General features: G+C 46.7%; 1 protein-coding gene across 2 annotated transcripts in view; it reads left to right on the top strand.

Moving 5' to 3' along the window:
* Positions 1-12,216, top strand: part of PRICKLE2 (prickle planar cell polarity protein 2) — a 92,917-nt gene that overhangs the window by 60,886 nt on the left and 19,815 nt on the right. For both annotated transcript variants that reach the window (XM_088528273.1, XM_088528274.1), the window contains one exon: positions 5,383-5,566. In XM_088528273.1, the coding sequence (XP_088384399.1) occupies positions 5,383-5,566 (184 nt within the window). The remainder of the gene's footprint in view (positions 1-5,382; positions 5,567-12,216) is intronic.

The raw sequence follows: 12,216 nt of genomic DNA, 5'->3' as shown, positions 1-12,216 counted from the left end.
TCTGTCACTTTAAACTCAGACAGACATTAGGTGACTGCTTAAAAATGTCTCAGTAGCTTTTGCTCTGTGTCAGTGAGCTTTGCCAAGCCCTGGAGAAACAGCATCCAGGGCAGTTCCTCTGGAGATGGACACCAAGGAGTAGGGTCCCTCATGGAGCACCTGACTCTGGAGCTCACCTGCTGTGAGCACAACTCTCCGACAGGGCTGATGTTTAGGGAGATGATGGAGAAACCAAAGAGCAAACGTAGTTCAGGGGAGGTCTGGGGGACGGTCCCTGTCATACCTGACCCTCGGTGGAAAAGTAGCCAGATAGAGGCCTGAATCCAGTTGCCATGTTAGCCCACAGGTTGCACATTGGTAATCTCACGCTCTGGTCGGGGCCAGGGTCCCAATGCACAGTGGCTACTGTTATGGCTACTACCATCCTCCTGGCAGTCACTGGGCCTTTGGTCACAGCAGGCTATGGAGGAGCAGTGTTGCTGCATGAAATGTGCCTGTGGGAAGCTCTATGATGGCCTTTCTTCGAGCACATTGCACAGCCCCATGCTGCCTTCCTTGTGTTGGCTCCTTAGGTTTCTCCTCAGTCATCTCCAGATGCAGGACTAGCCCGAAAAAAAGAAGTAAATGACTGTTAATATGTCATTTTAGATCAGTGTTTGCCTGTGGGGTCAGGAGAACTGGATCTGTGTAACTGGAGCTCCTTGAGGATGTGAGGATGCCTCCTTAGCCCTCGAATCAGGGGAGGAGACATTAAGAAGCCCAGGTCCAGAGGCTCGCGGGTCAAAAGTGTCAAATCCTCGCCTCTCCTATGTCCAAAGGAGTCTTGTGATTTAGTGACTGTCGATTGACCGAAAAGTCTCATTGCAATCAAAAGGGTGGTGCAATCCTGGAAGATACATGTGTATGTGTCAAGCCAACAGAGAATAGCCATGAGTTCTGCACATCACCCCTGAGCTGAATGGCAGAGGGTTGCTTTTTGAGGAGTTTCTGAGGCGTTACCTGATATGCACACGCAAATCAAACGCACCGCAAGTAGCCGGCTTCGCAACACCGTAAGGCCGGCGGCTTGTGTCGCCATCCCGATCCAGGGTTTGCCCCACAGAGCTTCTTGCTGCTGTCGGGACGAGGCCCCTTAGTCCACTGCCATTCTCGGGGGACACTTGGCCAGCATAGCTATAACCCTGTGTGTCTTAGCTACAACCATGCCTTCCCTGCTCAACCTTCTTGCAAGTGCTTTGCCGCAGACAGCCCTCGCCTCTCCTCCGGGAGCCCTGGGCATGCTCGTGGCTCTCTCTGTGCTTGGATAGCACCAGTGTTTTCCACATAGTTTAACTTATTGTTAGTGCTGTTGCTGTTATGAAAGGACTGCTGAGGGACACCAGCGATGGCAGAGGTTGTGCTGTGCTAAGCACTGTGCACAACAAGAGATTTCCTTGTCCCACGGAGGCTGCAGGTCAATTGGCTTCATGTTGGTCTTTGCATACCGAGGCTAGAAACGTGCTTCTGAATCCCAAGCTAGAAGGGCCTTGAGAACCATGTTCTCTGCTGGATATGTTTGCCCCCATTTGCTTCAGATCCCCCGCTTTGTGCTTGTTTGCAAAGAAAGGGATTGGTTTTGCTTTGCTGAGGGCTGCGAGGGATGATGGATCCGGTTCTGCTCGCTTCCCTCACCGCCAGCGGATGGGTGGGGATGTAACTGGGAGCAGGGGTTAGTTCCTCCTCGGTGGAATGCCCCAGCCATCATGCCAAGAGCACTGCATAAAGCAGACTTTGAAAAATCTGTTCTACTTGAGGTCAGCACTTCATCTGATGAAGTTACAAGATAGATGTATTTTATTTTGCAATCTGTTTTCTAGCCATTACTTCTTTGTACCATGTGAAGTCAATTCAAGACAGGCTTGTTTCCAGCTAAATCTCAAAGCAGGAAATGTTATTTTCTCCCTATTTACTTCCCTCCTTTCTGGCCCTGCTGCAGGGCAAACAAGTGTGCAGCTCCTTACAGAAGAGAAATACCAAGGATGTTCTGTAGCTGAGGCCTCCAGAAGCAACGTAGCCAGTCCTTTCCCTCTGTCCACAAGCCACTACTGTTTTTCAATCACTTCTCTCTACTTTCCACACCTGAAATGCTGTCAGTTCTCCTCATCTTATTGAGAAAACACATGTTCCTGAGTATCTTCCATCTTCAGCTTCTGGAGACAAGTGAAACTCCAGGATATTCCTAGGCTTTAAGAACAGCACCAAAATGCTCCTAACCCAGTGGCCTCTCTGATTTCTAGGTCCAATAGTTGTTCAGGACCTCAGGACAGTAGTTGCCAAGGACCTTCCTGGGTTGAGTTTGCAGACCCTTCTTGCTTTCTCTGGGACTAGCATATAGAGGTAGAGCATGACTCCTACTGTTAATGTGGCAAGGAGTGACTTTGGAATGAAGATGAGATTTCCAGAGAGGCACTGAGCGATTGGCCTTATTTCCTTCTGGTTCAAAAACTTCCTTACTCTTTTCTCAATTAGCATCAGGTTCATCTGATCGTGATGGATAGCTCGGGGCTGCCCAGCACTTTGGAAGCAAGAGTCTCTGTTAACAAAGCTTCAGTGTTGTTTAGTCGCGTCTGGATAGAATGAAGTTAATAGATTTATCCCTTCACAGGACGTGTATCTCTACCTGAACTGGGACATCCTTTATATGGTAAGGTATTTGACACACTGCCGGGGAGCGCTGAGCTGCTCCAGGCTCTGACGCTCTTCCCTTGTGTGCATCAATGAATAAATAGCCTTGTCTCTGCCGTCAACTCCCTTCTCCATGCTGTTCAGAGCGGACCTTGCGCTCCCTCCAATGTGTTGGCTCTGCACATCAGTACCACGTTGATGTTCTGGTCATCCTGGTGCTCGGTTCGGTACTGACACGTTTATCAAGCTTGCATCCTCAAAGCGGTTCTGCTATTGAGTGCAATTGGTGATATTGCTTTTTCAATTTCATCTCACATGTGAAATGTACATTTTTATATTAAATTTGTGCCACAGGGAATTATTTTTAATTACGTTGAGCTGGAAGACGATAAAATAAAGTTGAATAAGTGAGACCTATGCAAAGAAGTCATGGAAACCATATCATAGTAGTTGAAATATACTCCTAGGACATGGTGTATCGTTCCCATGAAACAACATATCCTAATGTAAATAAAATACTTGTAATTAAAACTGTTAATCTTTTGCTTTTAATGGGAGGAAAGGAGCAGAATCAATATCTCAAGGGCAAGATTTTCAAGTTTGTACCCTCTGCCCAGGGAGGTGGCAGAAGCTCCATGCTCAGTTTTTAAAGGTACAAAAGCTATTGCAAAGCACGTTGTCCTGGTCTGGGAGGAGGAGGGAGATGTGGAGAAATTTTTTTATTTTTATTTTTTTTCATGTTAAAGTGCTTGTGGACAGCTCAGGTGGCTGGCAGGAGTCACTGGTTTGCAGAGTGGTGGCAATGTCTGCGATGCACTGGGTGTGCAAAAGCCATTGCCATCATGCACGAGGGTCATTTTGGGCTCCTAGTGGGTTGCCTGTTGCAAAATGCAGCCAGGAGTCCAATTAGATGGAGATCTGCCTTCGCTCTGGTGCTTTCACTTTGCTGTTTGCTCTATTTTGCCACCTGAGAGTGCAAATTTCTTCTATTAGATCTCTGAGCTTGGATCAGGGGGCTGTCTCTCTTTGAAGCTGGTGATTGATACCCTGCAAATTAAATTTGGCAAAGAAGCACTAAACTCTGTCAGAGTAATGGCCTAGGTCTCCAAAGCTGAATCTTGAGCTCTGAAGATATTAATTATTCTTTACATTTTGTTGCATATTGAGCTGCGTCTAATCATATCGTGAAATGAGATGGAAACAGCCAAGAAGGCAACAGTTCTGCCGAGGCGGAGAACCTTTCCGCGGTAGCTGATTAATTGAAGTATTCGCATGAAATTGTGCCTTGATTATTTTTTAAGGTAACAGCCAGAGCCGGTGCTGAGACTCTCCGACTGGACGCAAACCAGACGCTCGAGGCGCGTTTGGGTCTGTGTGTATTTTAGATCTGATGAAAGGCAGGAAATGGGAAAATCTGGCAAATCTCCCTGGCTTGACTTAACGGAGCCTCTTGACTTTTGCTAGAGTGCATTTTTTGTGCTGTAATGGCCAAGTGGAAATTTAGACTCAAATCTGGACCTTGGCGCGGGTATGCTTAGTTAGCTTTTTACGCAATGGTGGAAAAGAAGGAAAGGTGTCTGAAAATTAAAGCGCCTCACGTTTAACTGTTTCTGTCCTCTGGTTTCCTCTTGTTTTGCCTTTGTAGAGAAACTTGTAACTGTAACTTTTCCCTCATTTTGTGTGTTGACTTGTTGATTTGCAGGATGTGAGCCTGATGCTGCCTTGTGCTATCTAAGGGACATCATATCTAATCCCTCGGAAGTCAACAGCATCCAAGTCCTACATGATTACTTTAAAGTAGAATTAAGGTGTACGGTGGGATGCCAGTTGGTCTAGGCTCCCTTTGACCTAAACTGGATTGAATTCCAGCTTCCTGGGTGACTGATTTACTCTCTCTCCTACTTTTTCCTCTGTTATTTCCTCCAGTGACTCTCTTGATATGTGAGGCTGCTCTGCATGGTTTAGGTGCGAGCCCATGAAAAAATCTCCCATTGACCTGCAGAATGCAGGATCAGGCCCCTAAAAGAAATATAAAAAGAAAAAAAGAGCAATTGCAATGAATTAGGTTAATATCTGTTAAATTGCACCCTTTTCGCCGTTCTTATTATGCGTGCCATACCCTGTGGAGCTGCTGGGCGCCGGGACCCCGCTGAGTTGTGGCGCGTGCCGAACGTGCAGGGCGCCTTGGAGCTCCTCATGGTGTGACTGTGGGCTCTGCAGCCTCCCCTAATTTAATTTAATTTTATGTGTTCAGACTATAATCAATTTTATACCACTTTAATAAGCAAATGTGTGCTATCAGCATGCTAAAGGGGCTTGTCATTCAAAGCTTCCCAGACGATCCACCATTTTATATATTGGCTAAATGCTCAGCTGCTCTAAAGCTGGCACCTGCCCTTCAGTCACTGGTGGCACCAGGCAGGGACTTGGCCTTGGTATATGTTGGCCCCTGGAAATGTTCTTCTCAGTACAATAAAGGGACAAGCAATTGTGTGTCCCCAAACATTTGATAGTCTGACTCAGCTCAAGTGCCAAATGTTGTGAGAGCAAAGAGGGACTTTCATTTCTCTTTGCGATAGAGGGAAGTGCTGTGCTGCAAAATGCTGCTGTAATGGAAGGCTGGTTTGAGTGACTGTCAGAAATCACTTTTTCTATCTTTTGAGGGTTTTAAATGAAACTCACCTGGGGATCTTCTCTCTTCCCCTCCTGAACCTGCAGGAAGATCTGCCTGCACTGTAAGTGCTCCCAGGAAGAGCACATCGTGACCGTTATGCCTCTGGAGATGGAGAAGACCGTCACCAAGCTCATGTTTGACTTCCAGAGGAATTCGACCTCCGATGACGACTCCGGCTGTGCCCTGGAAGAGTACGCGTGGGTGCCTCCAGGCCTCAAACCTGAACAGGTAGAAACAAACACAAAGTTACTGCAAAAAGGGGATGTTTTTAAGCTGCTCCTTGGAAGTGCTTGGCTTGGTTTTCTCTGAGGGCTGCGAGCACTTTCTGCATGCAGCTCTGTTTCTAGGTGCACGACGAGGATGTTCAGAGGGAGACATGGCCTGAGTGCACAGCTAGGCAGAAAAATGGAGATGTGATCATTGGGGGACTTCTGATTTTGTGTGTCTGTAGGTGTAATTTGCAACTGAGAGGAGAAAAACAAATCAAATACTTTTAGGATGGAGCTTGCTGTGGTTAGAAAAGGGAGCATACGATACAGACATATCTACTACTGTTTCATGGAAAAAATATGGTGGGACTCCAGTGTGTCCAGGGGGTTTATTGGACACGTTCTGCTCTCATGGACCTTCATGCCCATATGGTGAGACCAGGACAAACAGTCAAAGCTGGTAGGTCACGCTAAAAACGGACCAAGTACTTGGGGGTTTGTTTCTTCAAGCATGATGTCTGCCACTTATTGGAAGGAAACGCTCAGATGAAGTTTAAATATCTCTGTATAAGAATTTAATAGGATGGATTAGACCTCAGCATGCTGTCTGTGTGCAAAGCACATTGATTTCTGTTCTCTGCAGTTTACACGATTCGCTTAGTTTTTATGCTGATCTTTTACATGTTCAACTCGGAACTTAATTTGCGGAGGAGATTGCAAAATGAGGTTAGCCTTGATAATTGCTATGGCAATCATTTCAAACCGTGTAAGGAGGCTGGGAGAGGGTGGAAAGCTTTCATTCTTATTGTTGTAGTTACTGTCTTTTGAATATTGTGTTTTCTTGAGTTTTATTCAGAAGGACTCAGGCATTTCCTGAAATATTTTGGCACCACCCTAGGCTGTAAATACTATCTGTCTGATTAGAGAAAATCCAGTTGTTGGGGGTTTTGTCTTCTCCTGTCTTTACAAGCCTTGTTCTGTGCTTGGTTTACGCTCCGCAGCACCGTATGTTTCATTTGTTGCCATCTGACCATGCTAATTAGGTGACAGCCTCACTTTCTGTCACCTTCCATATGCTGGAGGCTCCTTTAGAGCCTTCCTGGAGGTTCAAGGTACAGCGATGTGGCCAGGCACAGATGGGCATGACATAGCTCTGCTTCTCCTCTGCTGAGGGGACATGAATCAGTTGCATTTCCAAGGGCACGTCATGGTGGGACTGTCTGCACGCTGGCATGACCTTCACTCCTCACCGCCTTGTGTCCAGATGTGTAAGTCCATGTAGCTTTGGGTCAAAATACAGCTGTTTGGTGACCACTTACACCTGACCAGGTAGATGTGGTCTCTGATGAGTGCAGTATGGCATGTACAGTGATTGAAACCATCTTTCAGCAGAGTGGTGACATATTCCAGAAGACCGGATGTTTATTTGATCCCCAGATGTCTTTGCTGCAGATGTATTTTAAGAAACAGTGTGTGTGCCTTCAGGGAGTTCTGGATGCACAGGAGAAAAAAGCCCGTGAGCTCCAGCAGTAGGTACTGCTGTCTTGTGACCCAGGTTAATCTATTTTTAGGTTCCTCCAGCATCTGTTTCTTTCATCGGTCACTGTGCTCCTTGAAACAAATACCAGATTTCTAATTGCACTCCTCTCTCTGCGTTGCTGGGTCTTTTTAGCAGATTTGCTGCTTCAGACCTGTCTGAAATCACCATGGAGATGAAGAGCAGCCTGGTACCATAAACAGCACCTAAGGCAGGCACTGAAATCCTTCCAGCCCAGCTCATCCAGGAGCCCTTTGGGAGCTTTGGGGATGGCAGACAAAGTGCTAGGGAGAGGGGAGCAAGGTCAGTCCCCTGCACGTGGTGGAAGGGCCACACCGACCTTGCTGTCCCCATGCAGCACTCTGCATTTTCCTGCATCGCTGCCGCCCACGTTCTCCCAGCACCGCTGCCCGTCTCCTCCAGCCCCAGGATTGCAGCGTTTGCAGCCTTGGGAGGTTCCCCACGGAGCCCGGCACCGCGGGGAGGTGCAGGGGCAGCTCCGTTCGCCTCCCGCGGCCCGGAGCTCCGCGGTTAGGAGGTGTCTCTGCAGCAACTTGCTGGCGCTGGAGCAGTACGAGATCGCAGACAGACATGTGGCTTTCTGGTCGATGAGTCAAGTGTGCGTACGTGATGTGGAGCCTCTTCAAGTCGCACGTCGAAAGCGGCTGCTGAAGCCTCCAGCTGCCGTGAAGCAGCTGGTGGGCCCCAGTCTAATCTGCTCGGAGGACACTGCTGTCAGGCTGGGGTGAAAATACAGATTTGCAGGCAGTGAATTTTCCTCCACCTTCTGGTGCTTCGCTGTTGTATTTCTCTGACATGAAACAGATGAAGTGAAACAAGTTTTTCTGTAATATTCCACTTTATTAAAATCTCTATGCAGCATATGAGCTGAGGAGGTAAGTAGTCCCCTGAAAGGCGAATGCAATTCTCTTATGCTTGGAAGAGAGCCTTAAAACCTCGATATCCTTGGGAGACAGCGCTCACAGCTCACTCAGCGCAGCAATTTACAGGATGTCAGAGGGGACATTGGCCAGCAAACATGACATCGGTTTCTGGCAGTTTCTCTAGGTCGCTTCAGAATTTGGACACTCCCTTCAATGCACAGCTTAAAATATTTGTTAATTGTAACCTAAAGGAGAACCAGGCCAAACCTACAAGGTCTCCCTGAATTCCTGGATTGATTTGAGCCTGAGCCAGCTGGTCCAGCTTTATTTGGCAAGTGAAAGTCATGGTTTGTCATTTAGTGCCCACTAATGAACAGGGGGAAAAAAAAAAGTATTGGTCCATTTTTTTTATAGGTAATTATCCAGAGATTTCCTTGAAGAGCTGAGTTGAAAGTGTATGCCTTATGTTATGGCTGATCAGTGTGCATGATTACAAAGTGTTTACATAACCATCATAAGTGCTTTCTAAATATGTTTATAACACAAGGGTGAAGATAGTAATTTGAAAAGTATTATAATACCCTTGCATAAGACAACTTCATCAGGAAAACTGGCAAAATTTCCTGACATCTTGCTCAAGAAAGAATAATTCAAACTGGAAGCATAGGAACAGGGACAGTGGAAAGGTTATTTTGCTGAGGAGGACTTGGAATGGCTTGGTTTGTTCATTGCAGCAAATCGAAGAGATGTGATCCCTCCCTGTGCATTAAAGGAGGACGAGCAGTTACTCAAGCTCAAACTTTGGCACAGCAACATAGATATAAACTGGCGCTGAATGCGTTCAGGCAGGAAATTGGAAGAGGTTTCAAACCATCAGAGGTGTAAGGCTCAGCGGCAACCTGCCAGCAAGGGAGGGCGAGGGGTAAAAACCCAAGACTGAGCTCAATAAATTACAACATGATTGGAAAATGTGATTCTTTGTCATGGCAGGAGGCTACACGGGATGACCAGAGGGCTCCTGTGACTTTTAATTCCAGCTGGATTAGGAGATATTTTCTCTTAAAAAGAAAATATCATATGGCAGAAGAGGAACTTCTCTTTGGGAAGATAGAAATGTAAATGGGCTTGCAAGAGATACAGCTGTTTGGAAGAGGAAACAGAAGCTCAAGTTTAGGGCTTTGAGAAATGCTCATTTTTGCCTGCATGCAGCTTGATGGCTATATAAAGAAGTAAGTGTCAAAGTTTTGAGATGAGCAGGCAAAAATAAAAGCTTGTTCTGAATGAAGCCAAATCCCAGGCAGGGACTGGCCCTGAAGCCTTGGGAAGGCGGTTTCAGGAGCTGGGTTGTCTGTTGGAGCTGGTGGTCCCATAATTGATCTGCCTTACCCTGACATCAAGTCTGGGGACAGCTGCTTAGAAATGAGTACTTTTGCAATATGTTTTTCACATTCTTGGGCAGAGAGTGTATAAATACACGTGAATGTGCAGCCTTGAATTCTTTGGGTCTGTGAGTTTGGAAAGATCCAAAGAAAGGTTAAAACATAGCAACTTGGATTTCTGAATGCAAGGGATTTTTGAGGATTTCTGCCTTTATTGTGTCTCAATAATAGGAACAGCTGGTTACGGGCACAGATTCTGAATTAAACAAAAGCTGGGCCTCTGCCTCAGCTGCGGTGTGGCTTTCTGCACGGCTCCAACACGTCAGGATTTGAGATCCCTGCATGTGCCGTAAGAGCTTAACTCCCTCCTGTTAACAGCACAGTTGCTCCAGTTGGGTCCCTTAAAAGTTATGAAAACCTCATCTAAGCTAAAATCAGTAGCATTAAGGTTCAGGGGACCACTTTCCTCTAAGGCACGCATTAAAAGTTGGGTCTTGAAAGCTTTGTAGTGCAATGTGAAAGTAGTAGCTGTCCCAAGGAATGTATTCAGTAGCTAATGTGTGTGTTGATTCCTGTTCTGGACCTTTAGCAAGTATAAAAGGCCTGAGATCTAATACCCCCAAGCGTCAGCAGTTGCCCAGCAATAGCAGAGCTTGTTCCGCTTTCGGGCACTGTATTTCACTCCTCAAGAGACAAGTATTTTATGGAGGAAAGAGCGAATAAGACAGACCACAGCAACCCTATAGCCCAGGCCTGCATAAGAACAGGGAACTGATAAGCTAATTTATGGCTAGATAAATGACTAAAACACCATCAAGAACCTTCCTCGACCTGATCATGTGAGCAAAACGTGCCAGCTGGCAACACAGCAGAGTTGTAACTCATATATACCTATGTCTGCTGCTGCAGTCCCTTCCAACTGTGTCCCTTGCACACATGCATGCTGGAATATTTCCCCCCAAAGCTGCATTTAAGCCTATTTTGAAGCTATCTGCTTTGAGAAGTGGTCAGTGGTTGCTCGCTGACACTTGGTGCTAGCAGAAAAAAAGCGACGTAACAGTGCGCTGGACTTTTGTTCTGTTTCTACATCGCAAGGCATTTGTTTGATCCCCCTTAGCTGATGGAAGCTGCTAAAACAGTTTAATCCTTGCACGGTCTTGTTATCAGGAAGAGAATCGACTGCTTTCGGTAGGCCGCGGAGAGAAAAACATTGATCTGAAGTGGTTTGCACGGCTCTGAAGCCTGAAGTATTCCTGGAGCTGTCAGGAGAGGTAAGAGGCAGGGGAACAGCAGGAAATGGAAAAGAAAATAGAGAAATCCCAGAGTACACCCTGTAAACTTGTCTTGGAGCTTTATTCCGGCGTACAATTACAGCTTTTACTTGTTATGGCATTATTCTAATACGCTACCACTCAAATTATAAATACAAGAGCATTTTAAGTGGCATACCCAGCGGAATTAGAAACATGTCAGCTGTAATCAATGCAGCAAATGATCATCATCACTGCTCATGTTCCCAGGGACAGAGCAGTGTGAGCGTGGGTCCTGTGGTCAGTATAGTGCAATAAAAAAGCACTTTTACAGGTACTTGAAACACTGGTTCTGACTCCATTTAATCCAAATTCATTTTTTTCCTTAAAAAAAAAAAAGGGAAAAGAAAATCTCTGCATGTGCTTTTCCAAGTCTAAAACTTGTGGATATGTATCCTTGATTCAAACATTCGTTAGTGCCAGCGGGAAGTAATGTGTTTTTGGGACCGTTTATAGGCCAAGAATTGCACAACTCCAAAAGCTTAGCGGTAATGGATGTCATTTGCAACGGGGAAACGAATGAACAGCAATGCTAAAACTAATCTACTGCCATTAGCCATGGGAGGGAAATGCAAGGAGGGCTGCAAAGCGTGCCAGAGCAAATAGAGTTTATTAGAGTTATCACTCTTGCAGGCTGCCTTTGTTCTGTAATGCAGACCCCGTTATTGCCTTCGTCTCCCAGGGAGGTGGCAGTGCCCCTGTTCTGCCCGCAGGCAGTGAAGACTTGCATTTGAGCCCAGCACCACCAGACCCCTGTGCTGGACGTGCTTTGCCCGGGGGTTTTGGTAGCCCACCCGGGTCTCCAGGCCTCCGTGCATTCCTCCTTCTTGCTCTTGACGGGATACGTGGCTGGCCACATGCACGTGCATGAGCCAGACTGGCCTGCAGTGCTTATGCTTTGCTTTATTGGCCATGCTACAAGAGATATTTTTCTTTAAGAAATAAATAAATGCTTCATATCTGAGCATTTCTGGAAAAAAGAGGACGTGTCAAACCTGGGTCAAAGCCATCTAAACCCGTTTTCTAGTTTTGCACATGGTCTCAGCTGTTGAGCTCTACAAAAGCATTTGCAAAATGTTGCCGGCACGTTAAGGGGGTTATTTGCGTGGGGTTGGTTTTGTTTCATTTTCCCTCTCCAAGGGAGGCCGGTACGAGCAGTGCAAGCGTTGAGGGCACCCTCGCTCACCCAGCCGGGCTCGGCGGGTGCCGCGGGCAGAGCTGTTTGCCTTGGCACTTCGGGGGCTTTGGGCTTCGGTCGCCCACGGAGCGCCGGGACGGGCTGCAATCCTGCCCTTCTTTAGCAGGGCCAGAATTTGTAAAAGTCAAACTGGAAACACGCCCCGAACCTGTGAAGGCTGCAGAACATGAAGGCGTTTGTAAACTAATGTAATTACTTCCCTCGGTGCCTTTGAATGAAGTTGGCTCCACTTTAAAGACTTTTTCCTGCGCTCGATTTACGCTGCGTTCTTTCCTCTCCCCTGGTTTCTTTCTCTCTTCCCTCCTCCCCTCCCTTTTAGCTCAGAGGAGTTATTAATTTCCCAAACACGTATCAGCTTTTG

Source organism: Tinamus guttatus, unplaced genomic scaffold, assembly GCF_059628265.1.
Source record: "Tinamus guttatus ecotype Peru unplaced genomic scaffold, ASM5962826v1 Tinamus_guttatus_pri_ptg000307l, whole genome shotgun sequence".
NCBI lineage: Eukaryota > Metazoa > Chordata > Aves > Tinamiformes > Tinamidae > Tinamus > Tinamus guttatus.
The sequence above is the reverse complement of the archived record's forward strand: the minus strand, read 5'-3'. Positions and strand labels throughout refer to the sequence as shown.